Source organism: Rhodamnia argentea, chromosome 2 (assembly GCF_020921035.1).
Source record: "Rhodamnia argentea isolate NSW1041297 chromosome 2, ASM2092103v1, whole genome shotgun sequence".
In the NCBI taxonomy this organism is placed as follows: Eukaryota; Viridiplantae; Streptophyta; class Magnoliopsida; order Myrtales; family Myrtaceae; genus Rhodamnia; species Rhodamnia argentea.
In genome coordinates, this window is record NC_063151.1 from 8,924,091 (window position 1) to 8,942,715 (window position 18,625).

The 18,625-nt window shown below is 40.1% G+C and overlaps 3 protein-coding genes across 3 annotated transcripts; 1 reads left to right on the plus strand and 2 right to left on the minus strand.

Moving 5' to 3' along the window:
- Positions 1-586: 586 nt before the first annotated feature.
- Positions 587-1,417, minus strand: LOC125313944 (TMV resistance protein N-like). The gene is made up of 3 exons (XM_048275289.1): positions 1,043-1,417; positions 833-948; positions 587-677 (listed from the first exon to the last, which is right to left on the minus strand). Exons 1-3 carry the CDS (start codon positions 1,415-1,417, stop codon positions 587-589), a joined length of 582 nt encoding a protein of 193 aa, XP_048131246.1.
- A 7,868-nt stretch (positions 1,418-9,285) lies between these two features.
- LOC115729077 lies at positions 9,286-13,746 on the minus strand. The gene is made up of 4 exons (XM_030659521.2): positions 13,358-13,746; positions 12,096-12,198; positions 9,771-9,932; positions 9,286-9,613 (listed from the first exon to the last, which is right to left on the minus strand). Exons 1-4 carry the CDS (start codon positions 13,639-13,641, stop codon positions 9,449-9,451), a joined length of 714 nt encoding a protein of 237 aa, XP_030515381.2. The 5' UTR covers positions 13,642-13,746; the 3' UTR covers positions 9,286-9,448.
- A 645-nt stretch (positions 13,747-14,391) lies between these two features.
- On the plus strand, positions 14,392-14,874 carry LOC115729074 (E3 ubiquitin-protein ligase ATL23-like). Its single transcript, XM_048275290.1, is given in 2 exon segments — positions 14,392-14,427; positions 14,429-14,874. Coding segments are annotated over 2 exon segments (411 nt in total). The 3' UTR covers positions 14,804-14,874.
- The last annotated feature ends 3,751 nt before the right edge of the window (positions 14,875-18,625 follow it).

Sequence of the window (18,625 nt, forward strand, 5' to 3'; positions counted from 1 at the left end):
ATAAAGCCTACAAAATCCCCTTGTAAACTCTTGAAAGATTTAATTTTGAATCTTTGACAATACAAATATGGGATCTTTGCTTTTATCAAGAAATTAGAAAGCGAAACTAGAAGAGAAAATTTGAAGACTTGAAATATTTGGGAATAGAATTACATGACCAAGTGAATTTGAAGGCAACTCAAGGGTTACCAAGGGATTAGAGCAAGTAATCAAGTTTAAAGTAATGATGATCTAGGGTTAAAAATATTATTAGTAGAGGATGTACTTAGAAAACTATACAAGAGTTACAAGAGGATAAGAACAAGTGGCCAAGGTTAAAGTAATTATGGCCTTGGGTTGAAAAGACTAGGGCTGCATTTTGGTCGTCCAAATAAAACTCGGGATATGATATGTTTTATCTTATCCTATGTTTGGTAGTTGTCCAAGTTAGGATATAGAAGGGATATAGGGGGATAAAGTTATCCTAAGGAGGGGGTGGGATGGAGCCGGATAGGATTTCTCTTATCCATCGCTCGGATAGGATTTCTCTTATCCATCGCTCAAGTCACTCCCTCTCCGCCATGGCCCATCCACCTATCCGTCACGCCTAGCTGCCTCTCCGTTTGCAGCGGGCTACCTCTTCGGCAGCAATGTCGGGCAACTTCTCCGGCAAATATTTTAAGCCATAGACATCCAAACTTAAATTTGACGAATGTTCGGCTACTTCATTAGCTGATTAAGTCCATAGTTCTAATATGAAGAAGTACGAGGATGAGGGAAATCATGTCAAGTTCCTCCTTATCACAGAAGTTTGTAGCTAGTTCTTCTCATCGGCTATCGTCTTTCAAGGTACCTTTGAGGAAGTCCCTGGTCACTATCCTTAGCCTTTTGCACGACCCCATGAACATTCCGGTACAGCGGGAAAGGCATGAGTTCCATTACAATGATGAACATGCGATGAGAAGGAAACTAGACACGACAACATCAATGAACTACACCCAAAATTTGTGTTGTAATTGTTCCTTAGTTTGATATTTTTACAACTTTCCACTAACCCAAAAACAAGGTTCGAAACATCGGCGGTGTGCACGCCCATAAAGATGGGAACAACCATGTGGCCGTGACTCTTGAGCTGCCTTCTGCACTCGAGGATCTCGACCGGCTCGTTCGGGCACCACTTGGAGTCGACATAGTTCGCGGAGAACAAGATGAGGGTGAACCTCGAATGCCGGATCGCTGTCAAGAGCTTGTGCGAGATCTCCTTCCCGGTGTCCTCTCTGTCGCCGTCGTTGAAGTAGTCAATCCCCGCTTGGTCCGGCCCGCGGAAGAGGTGTGATATGAAGTTGTTCCACAAATCCTTACCTCTAAAGCTCATGAACACGTCGTGTTTCCATTGATGAGAAGAATAAGAAGATGATGATGATGAAGACGACGACATAGTTTTTGTCTAATTGATAAGCGGTGTAGAGACTGTGATTGAGACGCTATATGTGTATGTGGTCACAAAGACCTTTAAGAGAAGACTTCTTTGTGATGGCTTCGACGAACAACGCACAATTTGACACCGACACAAATTTGAACACGGCATTGTTTCGATTAATAATGATGGTTGGTGATGTTAAATTTTTGCAATACCAACTACAATGTCTAATCACTTTTCAAAATTAATTTTGCGGATCGTAAACATCTTTTTTTTTTCCCTTTTAAACTAGCGTCGAGGCACGTGCCACACATGTGCGGAGATGAGTAGTAAAGAAAAAGGTAGTATGTTTTGGGAAGTAGAGGGATGGGGTAGTTTTAGAATGTGATTGATTAAAAGGGAAGGTGTAGTAAGTGAGACAATTACTTACTTTTGACTTAAACTAACTTTATTTCGCGAAAAATCAATAATTTTGAAAATATTTTCTTGAAAATGATCATTTTAAAAAAATGAATAAACGAAAAATATTTACATTGCCCACGAGAATATTTAGATATAGGGAAAAGTACCAAAAAAGACCTAAGTCTATTGAATTAGTACTAATTCAGTCCTAAATCTTTCAATTGGATCAATTTAGTCTTAAACCTTTTTGCATTAGTACCAATTCCGTCCATCCAGTCAATTTTGATAGAAAACAAGCGACGTGGACACCGGCGGTGCCACGTGGGAGGGCTGGCTCCGACATATAATATTTTAAATATTTTTTCAGTTTTGTATTATTTTTTCTTTTTTTCCTTACATTTTTTGTTCCTTTTTTTCTTTCCATTGTTTTTCTGCAGGTGGCCACAGGCAAGGGTTGACCTCGTCGGGCCGAGGGGTAGCACGAGCAAAGCCCCCCTTGCCAGATCTGGCAAGGATGAGGCCCGGTGAGCCCCACCTCGTCGAGGTCGAGGTCGGCCCCCCCCCTCAACTCGAGGCATCAATTCGGTTTGCTTGGGGGAATCTGGGTATTTCTTGCCAAGTGCATCATACAAGGACTTCACCGTGAGTCGTAAAGCCATGATGTTGGGAACGACCGGAGGTTGCTCCTCCATATTCTCTTCCATAAGCGTCTGATTTATGTTTTTCGGAAGAGGATTTGAGTTGCTGAGATCTAAGAGGGAAAGAGACTCCCCCCCTTATTTGGGTTTTCACTGGAGCTAGTCAAACAGCTAATACATCCCTACAGCGGGTCTTGTATCGTGTTGAGGGAGGAGGCTGACCTCGCCCAAGCTAGGGCGAGCCTCGCCCTCACCAAGGCCGAGCTCACCCGGCCTCACCCTCGCCCGGGTGAGGCTGCCCTTGCCTAGGCGAGGGTCGACCTCACCAAATCCGGTGAGGGGGACCTCGCCGGCACTACCCCTCAACCCGGCTGGCCACCAACAAGAAACGAGTGAAAGAAAAAAAGGGAAGAAAAAAAGTAAGTAAAAAAAGAAAAAAACTATAATAAAAACTCAAAAAATTATTTAAAATTTATTTAAAAAATTGCACGTCGGCTTCAGCCGTCCTACATGGCATTGTTGGTGTCCACGTTATTAGGACTAACAATGCAACTTAGGAGGAGTGAATAGATTATTTCGAAACTTTTTCGGATTATGCATAAAACAATAAGTGATATGAAAAAGATTGGGTGAGCAAATGTTTGATAAAACAATATCTAAGAGTGCGCACAGAAGAGTAAAGATTGAATGAAAGATTAGCACACCAAAGACATAGTAGTTCGGCTTATGTACTAAACCTACGTCCAATCCACACAATTAACAGCCACAACACGGGCTGGAACGCATTAGTAAACTGTCTCACAAGTCACAAACAGTAAGTGAGCTGATCTTTCACACGAATAGATCACACTATCTTGACTCAGCCGCACTACACAAAATGTGCACTTGATTTTGCACGATTACAAGGCAAGAGATGATCACAAGATCTTTCAATAGCTTAAGCTTTTCGACAAGACCAATTGCTAGACTAACTCTTGAATTTTCGTATATGTTTGTCTAACTCCTTTGGCCTTCACGGTCTTTTCCTTTTATAGAATTTCTTCAACATTACCGTTGGAGTCCCTTGGGAGCAGAAAAGAGGCGTTGGGAAGAGAGATTTGATGTCTTGCTTTGAAATAGCTGCCCATACAATTGCTTTTTCGAGACAGTCCAGACTTTTCAAAAATAGGAGCTAAGCAATTGTTCCATACTAACAGCTTTCTGCTGGACTTTGGCAAAGCAGGGAATGATTCCCAAGAAGATAGAAAATCTTCCCGTTGGACTTTCCCATCAAACAATGGTCACTTCGGCTAATCTTTCACAAACATCAGCTTGTATAGACTTTAAAACCATTGTTGTCCTAATCTCTCAAGCTCTGACATCAAACAATTGGTGACTAGATCTTTTGTGGTCCTCAACCAATGTTTTTAGAAACTTCAGAGTACATTCGATCTTTACCCGATAGTCATCACGTGGTCCTTAGCCAAATATCTGCACACCAAAGGTAAAACAAATACCAAAAGATAGTTTGAAGATCATCAAAATATTTTATGAGATGTTTCTCCGATACACATTAGCGGTTTTCTGTCAAAATTGGTCGGATAGACTAAATTGGTACCAATGCAAAAAAGCTTACGACTAAATTAGTCCAATTAAAAGATTTAGGATTGAATTAGTACCAACGCAATAGGTTCAGGAATTTTTTTTTTTTTTTGGGTACTTTCCCCTTTAGATATAAATTGTTATCCATAATGAAAATATTTTTCAATGGCTAGTTAATTCAAGTGATCATTTTTAAGAGAATGTTTTGTAAGTCTTTCATTTTTCATGAGCAAACCAAACCTTAATTAAATGTGATTTAGATAGATAATCAACTGGGATCCATTCAAAGAGAACCCATATGTGTGCATTTCAATAAAAGAGGCGAACCAAGCACGAAGCAACCAAATTAACAACGTGCATGATAACCATTATATTTTTCTGTTTACGTTCCAAACCCGCTTCTGCAACGGGTTTGGAATATAAATTCATTTGGTAATGCAATTCTATTTTCTGTTTTTGGAACAAATTGTTGTTCCAAAAATAGATTTGAAAGAGAAATGAGAAGCTAAAAATTGTAACTTCTCTGTTCCAAAAATAGAAATGAGAAATAACTTACCAAAACCCTTCGTTTTTTTCTCAAGTTCTCGTCGCACTCTCTCTGTCGCCCTTCCTTTGTCAATCGCCGCTCACCTCCGCCAACCACGGACCTCCGCCGGCCCCCCCCGGTCCACCTCCGGCCGTTGCCGACCCCTGCCGTAGCAACCGCCACCGACCGTCGCCGCCATAACCACCGCCGTCGACACCACCGTCGACCGCCGCCATCCACCATCGTGACCATCGCCGACCCCACCGCCACCAACCACCGCAAACTTCCGTCGACCCCGGCCGCGACCACCATTGGCCACCGTCAACCCCTACGCCACCCATCACTAGCCGCAGCCAACAACCGACCCCATTACCGCCAACCATTGCCCACGTCGCCGTCTACCGCCGACCACCAACCACCATTGACCTCCGCCGACCGCCGCCACCCACCATTGCCGGCCGCCGCAACCACCACCCCCGCCGGAGTAAAAAATAGATAATATATTTTTTATTTTTAAATAGTAAACAATATTTTCTAATAATAAGAATTATTTTTTAAAGAAATTTTAAAAAATAAAGTAAAAATTTTTCGTAGAAGATTTTGTGTTAATAATATTCAAGAAGTAAAAATTTTCAACCGTTATCAAACAAATTGCTGTTCCGGAAACAGAAATTTTATGTCATTATCAAACGCGTTTTTTTACTCAAAAACTCATCCAAAAATCAGAAATAGAAAATCTATTTCTGGCTAGAAATTGATTCCAAAAATAGAATGGTTATCATGCGCGACCCAACGTGACGGTGTGGAGTTTCCCCAACTAGCTTGTTTGATCGTTAGTCGTTCCCTTGTCTATTTTCTTTCCACGTTCTCTGAAAACAATTTAAAAAATCAACTTGAACTTGCATGTCTCCTTGTCGTCCAATAATTTACCAGAGAAAAAAAAAATGAATGGTGGGATGCGTTTCTTAACCAAAAAATCATGAAACTTAACCGTAGACTTGCTCGCGATAGGTGTGAGGAAATCCGGAGTCTGCAACTTTGATTTATTTGACAAATTTTATCGGTTCCCGGCAAAAATTTCGAAACAAACCCCGGGGCATTTTTCTCCAAATTATTCCAGAGTGGCGCCCGTCCTTAAAGTATTCCTCGAAATTCGTGACTTCGCCTCAATCGATGGCCCCCCCGTGCTTACGCACGAACCAAACCTTCACTAGACGACGGCCACACGCGTGGCACGTGCCATTATTTGCACTATAGATAGGTTCCCATCAGTTGTGAAGCCCTTGAAGTTCGGGACTTCGTCTCAATTGAGTTTCTGGCTCTTTCCTAGATTGAAGTAGCCCTTCGTCGCCCTACCAACTTCGCCAGACAACAACCACATGCGTGTGCCATTACCTACACTAGGGATAGAGGCACTTTGGTCCGAAATTGTATGCACGCCTAAACTAAATTTTCCAGATTTAGGCCCAATCCCCAAGATCCTTAAAGTACACCCCAATCCCTAAATTTCCCAAGTTTCTCGATTATACTAAACCGATCCTTCATGCAGAGTGAAGGAAACGAATTCCTTTTCTAATACGACGAACGTGCGGAAAGCATACGAAAAACATGTCCAATATATTGATCGGAGTACGATCGCATGTGAGAACATATACGCAGTCCACAGGTTAAATGCCTACGACGTACGGCCTTGCGAGACTTCCTTATCCATTCGAATGCGATGGAGTCTCGAGAGTTACTATCGTTCTTGAGAGCGTTTTTGGATAAGGGAAACCGATGTACACAAGAGAACCGACTAACGTTCTTTTCTTTTATGTTATCTACAATTCAAAAGAGATAACTTCCCCTATTAGAAACCTTCGATAACCGCCTTCGGTAACCTCCCTCTAGTAACCGCCATTTGGTAACCGCTTTCTGGTGACCGCCATTCGGTTTTAGCCCATTATGGGCGAAACCAATTCTAATCAATTAATTCCAACGCAGAGAGAAGGCCACGGCGAGCTTGTTGACGGCCGATGAGCCGAGTCATGATGAATTACAATCCGCTTAAATGAAGGCATCTTATAAGATAAACGGAATAGACGGAAATGTGAGTTCATTGCTATAAATGATCAATGAGGGCCAAAAAGTCATGTCACGGTTCTTCCTAGTGTCTCGTAGATTGAAATGGAACCGATCCCACTTGATGAATCGTAAATTTTCTTTGGCGCCCATAATTTTTCTTCACAAGAGGCAATTTTTCTTTTGTTGTCGGGTACAATGGTTTGTAATATTCCACACAAAAAAATTAGCAATTTGCCTAAGGCTCCATTTACTTTCCGAAAAACAACTTTCGGAAAAACATTTTCCGGATTTTCTCGTGTTTGGTTCGCAAAAAATAAACTAGTCTAGGTATGCATTTTCCACCCATGAAAAAAATTTCTTCAAAAATGGGATAAATATTTTTCTCATTTTTCCTCCCTCCTCTCTTTCACACTTCCTTTTTTTATAATTATTTTTTTACTTTCTTTTCATTTTTATTTATTTTTTAAAAAATTTGAAAATTTTATTTTTAAATTGTTAGTTTTCCTTTTTTAAATTTTTTTTTTCTTTCTTCTTTTTTTTTCTTCCTCCTTCTTCATCCTTCCTCCACCAATGGCGGACCTTGGCAAATGGTCCCAACAAACGACCATTACGGGTCAGCGAGCTCTAGCTAGCCCAAGGCTAGCAAACTCGGGACTGGCCAAATCGGACGCCAATCCGGTGAGCCTTGAGCTCGTTAGCCTTAGGCTAGCTCGTGGTTCGTCGCCCTCAAGCAAGCCGGAGATCGTCGGGATTGACCGAGCCTCGAGCTTGCCTACGGCCGATACCCTCGAAAATCAGACAAAAAAATGATAAAAAAAAGAAAAAAAGATAAAGATAAATAATTAGAAAATATGAATTTAAAAAATAAAAAATAAAAATAAAAATAAAAAACAGAAAAATAAAAAATTATCAAAGGGAGTCCATGGAGGAAAATCAATCCAATTTTCATTTTCATTTTCATTTTCATTTTCCTAGAAAATAACTTTTCGAAAAATATTTTCCGAAAACCTCGTATTTTTCACCAAACAAACTAAGCCTAAATTAGCAGTAAATTTCTTTTCCTGTCATTAGTAAATTACTTCATGAATTCTGACTTTTCTTAGGGGTGCGTAATCGTCACCACTTTTTCTTGGATGGTATAACTTTTCTTTAGAGGTTTTAATTTCTCCAAGTCCCATGGTTTGCAACATTCCACCAAAATAGTAATCAATCTTGGCTGACAGTAAAGTCCTTTTGTAATACTACTACTAAAATATCTAATTAACCGTAACTTTCCTTCGCACTTCGTAAGATTTCGTTCGTGGTCCCATCTCATTCAACAACTTTCGAGCTATAAATGCACTTCAATTGGGAGGAAAGTTTCTGACCTTTTTCACAGTCTCACACTACATCACATGTTGCTCTCAAGCACGTTTGTTTAGGACCGAATCGGCCACACCTGGAGGTAGGCGGCGAGGAAGAGGGAAAAAAAAAAAAAGGAACAATAAAAAGAAATAAAAAAGAAAAGAAAATTATTAAAAATTATAAATTTTCAAAAAATATTAAAATATTGGGGCGTCAACGGCCAAAATTTGCGATGATAAATCACATTGCAAAGTTTAGACTGCCAAAAAAAAAGGTTTAAGACTGAATTGATACAATTATAATAATTTTGAGACTTTTTTGGTAATTTTCCCAACTATTTTCACACTGAAATGTAAAATTATTATTTCCATTTGGCCATGTAGAATGGTTCCATCATGTCTTGACTTATTAACTGATATGAAGCATCTTTCCCTACCAACGCATGTGCTGAAGCTTCAAATTAATTTTTTGTCTGTTAGCTTTGAATTGACGAATTCAAACCTGTTCGTTCTCGAGCGAGCAAGTTGCTATTTAGAGTTCTTTGGACCAATTCCAACTCCACTCCGCAACTAGTCTGAACATTCAATTGTTTAAGCAGATTCTGTTGTGGTGGTGGTGTAAATTACAGTAGATGTGATGAATAAGAAAGTGGGCGTGAGCGATATATTATGTTGACATTCTCAGTCAACCGTATTCTGCTCTTCAAGCTTGCGACTTGATGTTCCTAACAAGTAATGGTAGGGATTAGGAATGATATGGCACTGTGCGGATAGTTACTTCAGTTTGTGGACACATTTATCCACCGTCAAAAATCTTTCCAAATAGATTTAGTACACAAATCTTGGCGGCATTAATCTTTCCAAATTCAAATTGATCTGTGAAGTGGACATCAAAGCAGTAGGATATGCCCGTCTTTCTCGGTCGCTTGCCCATGTTCGACCACTGTTGCTGCTCTAAAGTTTATTTTCTGTTCTTAGATATGTACTTTAGATAAACTTTGGAATTAGCTTGAATACTAATAACGCATCCGTCTTGTTGAACCTGCAGCCTGAAAAGAGAAGCAGACGCAAGTGGAAAAGCAATGCATGCAATCTATGCAAGGTTAACCTCGATTGCCTCAACGCACTCTTCTGATCAGGTGTCTCGAGCATTTGAACCGAGGGTGGTGCTGGACCGCTGGTGCAGAAATTCCTTTGGATTAAGAAGTTGCTCATTGCTGAGCAAAGTCAACCTCGGCCTTGCACGCCAAGTCGAGCGACGCTTTAATTTCACACATTGTGTCGCAAACAGCACGACACTATCACTTAATTATGCACATAACCAACATCCTCAAGGTAAAACAGCCTCAACATATAAAATGTCTATGATTTCATACAGAGCGGCAAAGCTACCTACTAAAGCACATTTGAATCACGAAGCTAAATCCATACAAAGCATACCCGGAAAGAGAGAGAGAGAGAGACATATGATAAAAATATCATTTCCAGCAAATTGTTAGAGAAAATAGAAATTTTCCTCACGTGGATCTCCTTGTGCAGTTATCAGAGGATCTATAATGCTTCTCCATCCACTGTAACTTGTGGTGGAGTCGCTATCAGGCAAAGAGAATCCATTGACGAAGAAAGTAGGCGTGCCGAATACTCCTCTTGATGCACTATACTGCAACAGCAGAAGCAACATTCCAAATGAGTTAGTTGTACTGAGATATGCTTGAAGCAAGGAATACCGCATCTCTAACTCCAGCGGGGCTGTCTTTGCTGAATCTAGAGATTTAAACTGAATGACCCTTGAATCAATATCCAGAACCTGAACTTACCTTGAAAGAAACCCTTGTTTTAAGATCAGTTAGTGTATTCTCGAACCCTGACACAACTGCAGATTTCAAGGAGTCCGCAACGACTTGTGTAGCAAAGTTTGCAATGTAACTCACCACAGATGCCTTCGACATGTTTAAAGTCTGGGCATTATAAAACTTCACCTGTACTAAACATATTGAGAACACTTAATCCCTTCGATGAATTCAAGTATTTCAAAACCAAAGAGACTAAAAACAAAAAACATACAGGAAATGTTTCTTTTTTGCATGCAACAAACATTTTGTGCTAATAGGGCTCTATTTCAGAGGGAGGAAAGTTTGGAAGGGAAAGAAAAGAAAATTTCCTCTATTTTTTTCTCACAAAAAATTCTAAAATTCTCTCCATTTATTCCAAAACACCTTCCAGTTACCTGACCTCCCCCACTTCCACAAACAGAGCCTAGGAGCAAACAATTGGCCAAGCACCAACGAAAATTCACATCAAAATTCACTACGATGTGAAAAGCAACCAAGGAGATCTACCTATGCAGTGAAAGCAAACAACCAAGAAAGAGACAAATCTCAGAATGTGCGCAAAGTGAAGTTTACTACTGAAGAATCTACATGGTCGCCATAACATCAATGCATGAGTTGTCACCATCTTTCTATATCAGTATTTTGAATAAGATCCCTGGAAGGGAGCTGGAGACACTTACAGGTTGTCATTATGTGAATCGAGACTGTAAACTGGGTTGTAGAAATATTTGCTGAGTTTTCAAAGTTAGATATTTGAGTTAAATATGCTATAACAATGGATGTTACACTGTACCAAAAGCATTGCAGGTTAGCTAGTCACTGTGGTTAAAAAGAAACTAGAAGATTAACCCATGCCTTGCCTCAAACAAAAATATCTCAAAATCGAAACATTATCAATCTTCTCATCATGCAAAAAAATCGACAATGTAGCTTGCATGTCATTCTTTAATCTTTTAACTTTTGTAGCACTCTATAAATTTCACTCTCTCTAAGCACTTTCCTGTAGTGAGGCTCAAACAGCTCCATACATGTATATCAAGATATTTGGGGACCCTTTTATCAACCAAATAAAACAATAACTCCAAAACTACTGTCCTACATAGAAATGCGTGTCAAATTTAAAGTCAGCAGAGTCGTTAAAATGAATAGTTTGGGGACCATCCATGTTTTGTCACAACAAAACTAATACGATAATTATTTAAATAAGTTCATATGTTCACTCCATGTATTCCGAGGACCCCAGGAGCAAAAAAATAAGTAGTGGATAATAGATTGTCTCCTTCGCAAATAGTGAATTCATGACCATGTATGACATTTTCTTGATGCAGTCATTGTCATAAAAAATGAAGTTGTGTATAAATAATGTGAACATATTTCATTGAGGAGCTTAAACAGAAATTTTGATATAAATTATGAGCATTGAAATTCCTGATTCTGCAGCAAGTTATTTGAACTTATGATTATGAAAACTTTAACTAAATTAAAAAGAAAAATATAATATAGTTTCAAAAATAATGAATGGGAATTTTGATTTAAAAAAAAAAGTGAAAGAAAGAAGGAGAAGAAACAATGGGCAAAGGCGATTGACATTAGTGATGAAAATAAAAGTTAATACGATAAAAGGGAAGAGGGGAGCGACGAAGCGACATGTTTCCTTCCAAAACTCTCCTTTAGTATCATAGTATTAGTACAGAACAGAATAAAATAGAGGGTTTTCAGTACCATCCTTTAGTATCTTTTTATGGATAGATAGAAATGAAAAATAATCCACTTGCAAATAAAAGGCGAAAGCCAAACCAAACATGTCTTAGTCTGTGATTAAAGCACCTGATGTGAATTAACAGTTTTTTTTTAATAAGGTGTGTATTATTAGTTGAGTAAAACAATATACTAAAACAAAGAAAGTACACAAATAAGGAAAAAAAATGAAAGAAAGAAAGATGAGTGAGACAAGAGAGTATCAAAAAAGGAAAGAAGAACGAGAGAGAAGAACGAGAGTAGCCCTCCTTTCATCCTTTGAGAAACAAAAGACAATATAGAGATTATACAGTTTTTCAGAAAGTTCATCAAACTCCGGACTTCCCTCAAAGACATTAATATCACAAAAACCTCATGAATTACACTCGACTGCACCACAAAAGCATCACCGTGTATCATTAATAAAAAAAAGGACGGCGCAATTGGTCATATATCGCTAACAGCAATCCCCTGTACGATATCAATTCAGGCAAAAATCATCTACAAGTCATTCATCAAGCGTTTTTTCATTGTAAGAAGAAATGCCAATGACACAGAACAGGAGGTACCAACCTGCTCCTTGAAGAACAATTCCAGCAAAGGGAACGTTGCTGATGTATTTAGCATATTCACAATGGTCAGCGCACGCGATGCGACATAAGCATTGTCATGATAACTGCAAGTTCGAAAGGTTAGAAAGCAAAGTTGGTAGATAGTGATACAATTATGTGATCTCTAATCCCAAGAACAACTATTCACATCAATCAGACATGTTGTCTTGATCCATATGATCCATGAAGATGACTTTGAAGATAATAACTGCAATCTAGCATAGAGAATACCGGACCTAAAAGAGCGGATCCACGCAGATAGCAATTCGATCACGCAAGCTATTTGAAACAATTACATACATTGCCATCATAATGCAGATTGGATGTGAATAGACATGTGAAATATCAATTAAAGATCATTTTATCACGCATTTGGCAATTATTTCCAATGATATATGGTAGTGCAGACACAGATAAAACACCAGGTGAGAAATCCAACCTCAAGGACCAGATAAGCTTTGACAGTATAAAACCTATACATCCATTGGATAGTTGGAGTGAAAAGAAGCGATTGATGATGCATAGTTGGTCCATAACTCAATGGCCCAAGCTTTTGAGTAAAGATAAGTTCAACTAGTGTGATTTAACTAAATTGCAATTTGGTTCAACAAACCGAATCATAATCACGATGTAGCCTACCCCAAGTTGCGACCATGTTTTGACTAAGCAAAAGAAGGCCCCACTGCAAAATAGCTGCAATTCAGATTTGTAGATGGAAATGGAAGCATTTACCGAGACTTGCTCACTGAATCACTGCACTGATCAGGCGTAAACCAAATTATGGAGGCAATTTGGCCTGCATTTGGGTCAGCCCTTTTGATTGCTCAAGCGCCCAGATGGCAAATATTCACCAACACTTGGAATAATTAATTCAATTCAGAAGGAAAACAATACCCTCCATCATCTAGCTAGCTATCCATCATCCAAAGTTCTCCGAACCAGACTCGATACAACAATAATCTCTCGATTTTCTTATCCAATCACATCCTCTTCTATCCAATTCCATATCCAGGTGACGAAATTCAATTGAGTTTGACCTCAGCAAAACATACGTATCAGCCCAACTTATCGTTTCCCGCGCTGTCTGCTTCGCGGATAGAATAAACAAGATTCCGCCAAATGACTCGGCCAAACATCGCCCAACACCAACCTTATCCTACCCCTCCTCTCGTTGGCAATGAAAACGCAAAATCAAATAGAGCGAGAGAGAATTGAGCCACTCACGGCAGAGGGAGGAGGTGGACGACGAGCCAAACGCGAGGTCCGTAGTAATCGACGGCTTGCTTCAGGGGCGGCCACGAGTCCCGGCTGTCCGGGCAAACCGGGTCCAGGAAGGCTTCGATCACGATGGTGCCCGAGTAGACCGGGTGCTCCGCGTACACGAACCCGTCGTACTTCGGGGGCGGCAAGGACTGGGCGCTCGCGATGAGGGCGCGGCGGACGGCGAAGAAGGAGAGAGCCCAGAGCAGCAGCGTCGGAGCTAGAGAGCTCGACGCCCTCGTCGCCATCGTTCGACCGAGCTCAAATCCGACGGGTCAAATCAAACATACGGCGAGGAAAGAGAGTCAACGCTCGGGGCGGAGGTAACAAGAAGAGAGCATTTTAAGTTTTGGAGGATTTGGAGAAACGACATGCGTTTTCGCAATGCATTTTACACACGTGATGTAAGAAGGATTATTTAATTAATAAATGCAATACATGGGTACATCTTGTTGATGCAAAAAATTATCATCTTCGAAAAATCGAGTAAATAATTTAAAGTACATTTCCTTAAAAATAATCATCCGTCTGGCTTACAAAAAAGTCTTCATCGCTAAAAAAGGCTTGAATGAAGAGTAATTTCATCGCCCGCGAAAATACTTTCCGTTAATAGATTATTCAAAGCGATCAATTTTCAAGAAAATATTTTTCAAGCTATTCATTTTTCAATGTAAACAGTAGTCGCTATCTCTCGCACGCATAAGACGCTTTGAAGCACTCCTACGTGCCGAAATTTCGCGGAAAATTGTACGTATTTTACCGTAATTTCAAGGAGTAACTGATAAATTTACGAGAGATATGCTCGCATTTTCTTATTCCAACCAGCATATACGGGGACCAGATCCTGGCGGATCCATAGAAACGCTCACCGGTTTCCCAAAAGCTTCCTCCGTGAAAACAGAATACGAAAGAAGCCAATCGACCATGGCCCGCTTCACGCCACTCCACCCACCTTTGAACAGCTTCTCAAAGTTACACAGAGGAAAAAGCAAAAACCCATGGGGAGCAGTAACATGCTTCAGACGGTGTTCTTGGTCTCTCTCTCTCCCGTTCGCCGGCATGAGCGCGGTGCTCGTGGTCTACGTCTGCCTCCTCTGGTACGTCTCCGGCGGCGGTCGCCTGGCCGGAACGGACAAGCCGTACCCAGAAGGAGGCCTGTCCTCTCAGGAGCTCGCGAAGCTGCCGAGGGTCACGGGGAAGGAGCTAGGGGCGGGGACGGAGTGCGCCGTGTGCCTTGAGGAGGTCGACGGGGAAGAGCCGGCTCGGCTGGTCCCGGGTTGCCGCCACGGGTTCCACCAGGAGTGTGCCGACGCGTGGCTCGGTCGGCACTCGGTGTGCCCCGTTTGCAGGGCCAAGCCCGAGGCTCGGTCGTGGCTCGAAGAAGCCGAAGATCGCCAAAGCCCGTGCTAGAATTCCGATTCCTCCGGGACTTTTATTTTTTCACGGTGAATTGGTGGGTCGGTGCTTGTTAGTTTTCTTTTCTTTTCTTTATTTTTTTCAATTTTCTTTTTTTTATTGTCTGAACTTTTCTATTTTCTATTTTCTCTTCTTCTTTTTTTCGAAAAAGAGATGGAGTTGGCGAACGGACACCGAGTCTTTCGATTGCATTATGCAGTTTGGTGCTCCGCCGTGCATGGCGGCAACTGGTGGCAGCAAGTGAGCGAGTAAACCAAAAATTCTCCGGTGATCCAGGCGTCTATCAATCTAATGCATCTCAGCGGTGAGAATAAGTTAGGCTAGTAAGAATCGTAGAGCATGATAGCCCAGGTAAAGGAGATCCCGCTTTTTTAATGAGGTCTTAGGTTGAAACAATGTCTTAAGCGATTTTCGTTCTATAAATATGTGTTATCTAAGTAAGAGAATTGGATAAGAGCAGTAAAGATAGTGATCTACTTTCGTGGGAAGTGGAACCACTTATTAAAGCCTGTAAGAATAAATTGGCCCATTTCGACAATTTGAACTTAGTCCACTGCTTTCGGTAGGGGGGGGTTTCCTTCTTTTAAAAAAAAAATTTTTTTTAAAAAAAAAAAAAAAAAAAAAAAAAAAAAAAAAAAAAAAAAAAAAAAAAAAAAAAAAAAAAAAAAAAAAACTTAGTCCACTGCTTTAGGGATGCAAACCAAATTGCCGACTTTAGCGACCTAAAATTGAAAATTCTAGACTAGTGGATTATCAGTTTAATTATTTAACTAACCTAATTCGGACTCTCCCAAACCCATATCAAATCGCAACTTATGGTTCAAATGTGATTAATATGTAATGTGTCTTGAAATTAGAGCCGCTACTAATCGTTTTTGATAGGTCGATTAGAAACCTAAATAAATTAACCAGCGAACTAAATTACTTCTACAAATAAGAGACTAAGGGTCCGAGACTTGATTATGCTAGATTACTCTAACTTCCTTTCAGATCCATTTTTATTTCATGAAAATTTTTTATTAGGCAACATTAATTGATTTTAACCTAACTCACTAATAAAGGTTATCATCGGGGGTACATAATCCATTAATTAAACATTCAGAAGTCAATATAATCAAGGGAACATGCACCACAAAAATTGTTCCTTTTATTTTTTAATTCTCAGTTTTTTATATGAATGCATATGATGCATGAATTTTATTCTAAATGATGCAATATCATGGCTTAAATGCAAAACTAAGCTAGACAACATACAAATTAATCAAACTAATTTACAAATGAGACTAATTGTTAAGTAAATTAACTAAGTTACCGGGCAAATTAATTAAGACCTAAACGTGCAATTCAATTCTATATGAGGTCTAGCCTAACACGCAACCTAATATGACACGTAAAGGGTGATGATGTGGCAAGAACGAAATTTTTTTTATTTTCGGATTTATCTATTACCTAAAATAGAACCGTGTCAAAATAATCTTCATCTTACCGATTTTAGGGATTAAAATTGACCTAAACCCTAACGTATTAAAGAGAGATTATTTTTAACATGAAATTTCACTTAGACATGAAAATTATATCCTCAAAAGCGATCTAACCTAAATATTTACAAAAAGAATCAGGGGCTATAACATCTACATGATGCTAATTTCGAAATATGCAATTTTTAAACATGGCAATGTAATGGATGCAATCTTTTTCAAACTTTTTGGAAATTATCTCGTACGATGCATATATTCCAAAAAAAAGATAACATTCAATTAAATCAAACTCAAAACAAGAAGCCAATATTTTGACATTTGGCATTTTTGAACCAACCCTTTTATGCAAGATATGCAAAGTGACAAATAGGCGTGAATGTCTTATTTCTTACTTTTGTTTTTGGGTCCTTAAAAGTTAGCTTATACTCCTAAAATGCGATCTAAGACCACCGCCTACAAAGGCGTCCGAGATCTCTAATGGTTGTCTTTGACGGCTCAAGAGGACGATCGGCAAGGATGCTCGACGGTGCAAAAGGGCTTCAAGATTAAACTGAGACAGCAGCGGGATCGTCGAGGCGCACGCTGGATCATCGGAAGCAGCGATTCGCGGCTTCTCAGTCTGGCTCGCCCGCTGATAGCGGTACGAGGATGGAGCAACAGGAGCACGGCCAAGCGTCAATGATGACGAGAGTGCAACAAATAGCCCAGTTTTGGCAATCGTTCTGTTTGTGGGGGTCTTGTTCGGGCAATCTGATTTCCGGAAGAAGGCTGGAATAAATGGCTCCGATTCATCGCTCGTCAATTTAACTCCCGCCAATCCAAACAAATGCAAATATTCACGCATGCAAAAAATTAAAATGTAAACTATATGACAATATTTTTGCTAGGGACTAAGGTTAGCCCCTAACTTTTTATGCAAAATGCTTGACTGAAAAAGGGTAGTCAAAATTTATGCGGCAACACCGACTAGGTTGCAAAGGCTCATAGACGCAACTTTCTTCCTAGAGGGGGGCTTTCTAATCTGTCCTCATATGAGACCTCATTGGGTTGCAAAGGTCCATAGATGCAATTTTCTTCCTAGGGAGTGGCTTTTGAATCCGCCCCTTGTCATATGAGACCTCATATGTTCAAAGACCCGTATATTTTGTAATGATGAACCTACTTGAGGAAATGAAAAGAAATCTTTTTCTGACAAAAAAACAAAATAAGAAACTTTTTTGTCATAGTGAGACACACACACTCCCAACGTGGATTTATTAGCTATGGTATCGAAAATTCCATAGCGAAAGGAGGGAGATTTAGGTGGAAGTGAAAACCACCCTCGTAGACTGCGAGTGAAACAGGAGGGAGGCAGCTAGTGCCATTTAATACGTGTCTCAAAAGACTGGGCTCGTTCTCATCTCAATCTTGGCCTGTTCGTAGACCGGTACCGGCCTAACATTTTCGGGCTGGACCAAATTCTGATTTTGAAAATGATTTTGAAAACTGGTAGGCCGGCTCGAACATGGGGATCGCTTGTGCTGTTCCTTCAACACGGAAGGCGACCTTCTAACCTCTTCAAGAGTTTCCGAAGAACTAGCAGAAAGTCCTCTTGAACCTGCTCCTAGGGGGTGGCGAATGACCTGATGAGCCCAACGTGCCTTGGACTATGTTGGTCGGGCCAAACCGGCCTGGCCCTTTAACTTTTCCTTAGGAAGTAGCCCATAGCCACTCAGCCCAAAAAATCATTTAAAAGGGCCTTGCACAAACGTGGCCACGAGCTTGGGCTAACCCAACTCAGCACAAGCACGTATCGTGATGGGCCTATGTGACATGATGGGCCTGTCCGATCATGGCCCGTGGCGGCCGTGCCTGGGCTTGCTCGTTTGCCACCCCCAGCCTACTTAAGTCATTCGCTTCTTTTTCCCACTGAAGACATAAAAATCATGTGACACTTTGTTTGGACATACATTTGGAGGAGAAGAAAGACGTGAGATTTGCAATATTAGAACATAAAATAAAAGAGTTTCAAGAGATTCCCTACATCCAATCTCCATATTTACTCGGGTGCGTTTCTTTAATTGAAAACTTAATATTCGAAAAATATTTAAACAAAAATGATTGATTATGTAAAATGAATGTAAAAGTTATCATGTACGAAAAAAGTGGCATAAATTGTTGTTGATATTGAAAATATTGTCTACTAACTAATTTTTCTACATAGTATAATTGATCATTTTACGAAACTTTTTGTAAATCATGAATTTTCCATGAAACAAATGTAACTTCAATTTTATTTCTCAATCGTTGATTTAAAAGCATAGTGTAGTTCTTATTAGGGGTTAGCGTTTTCGGGATC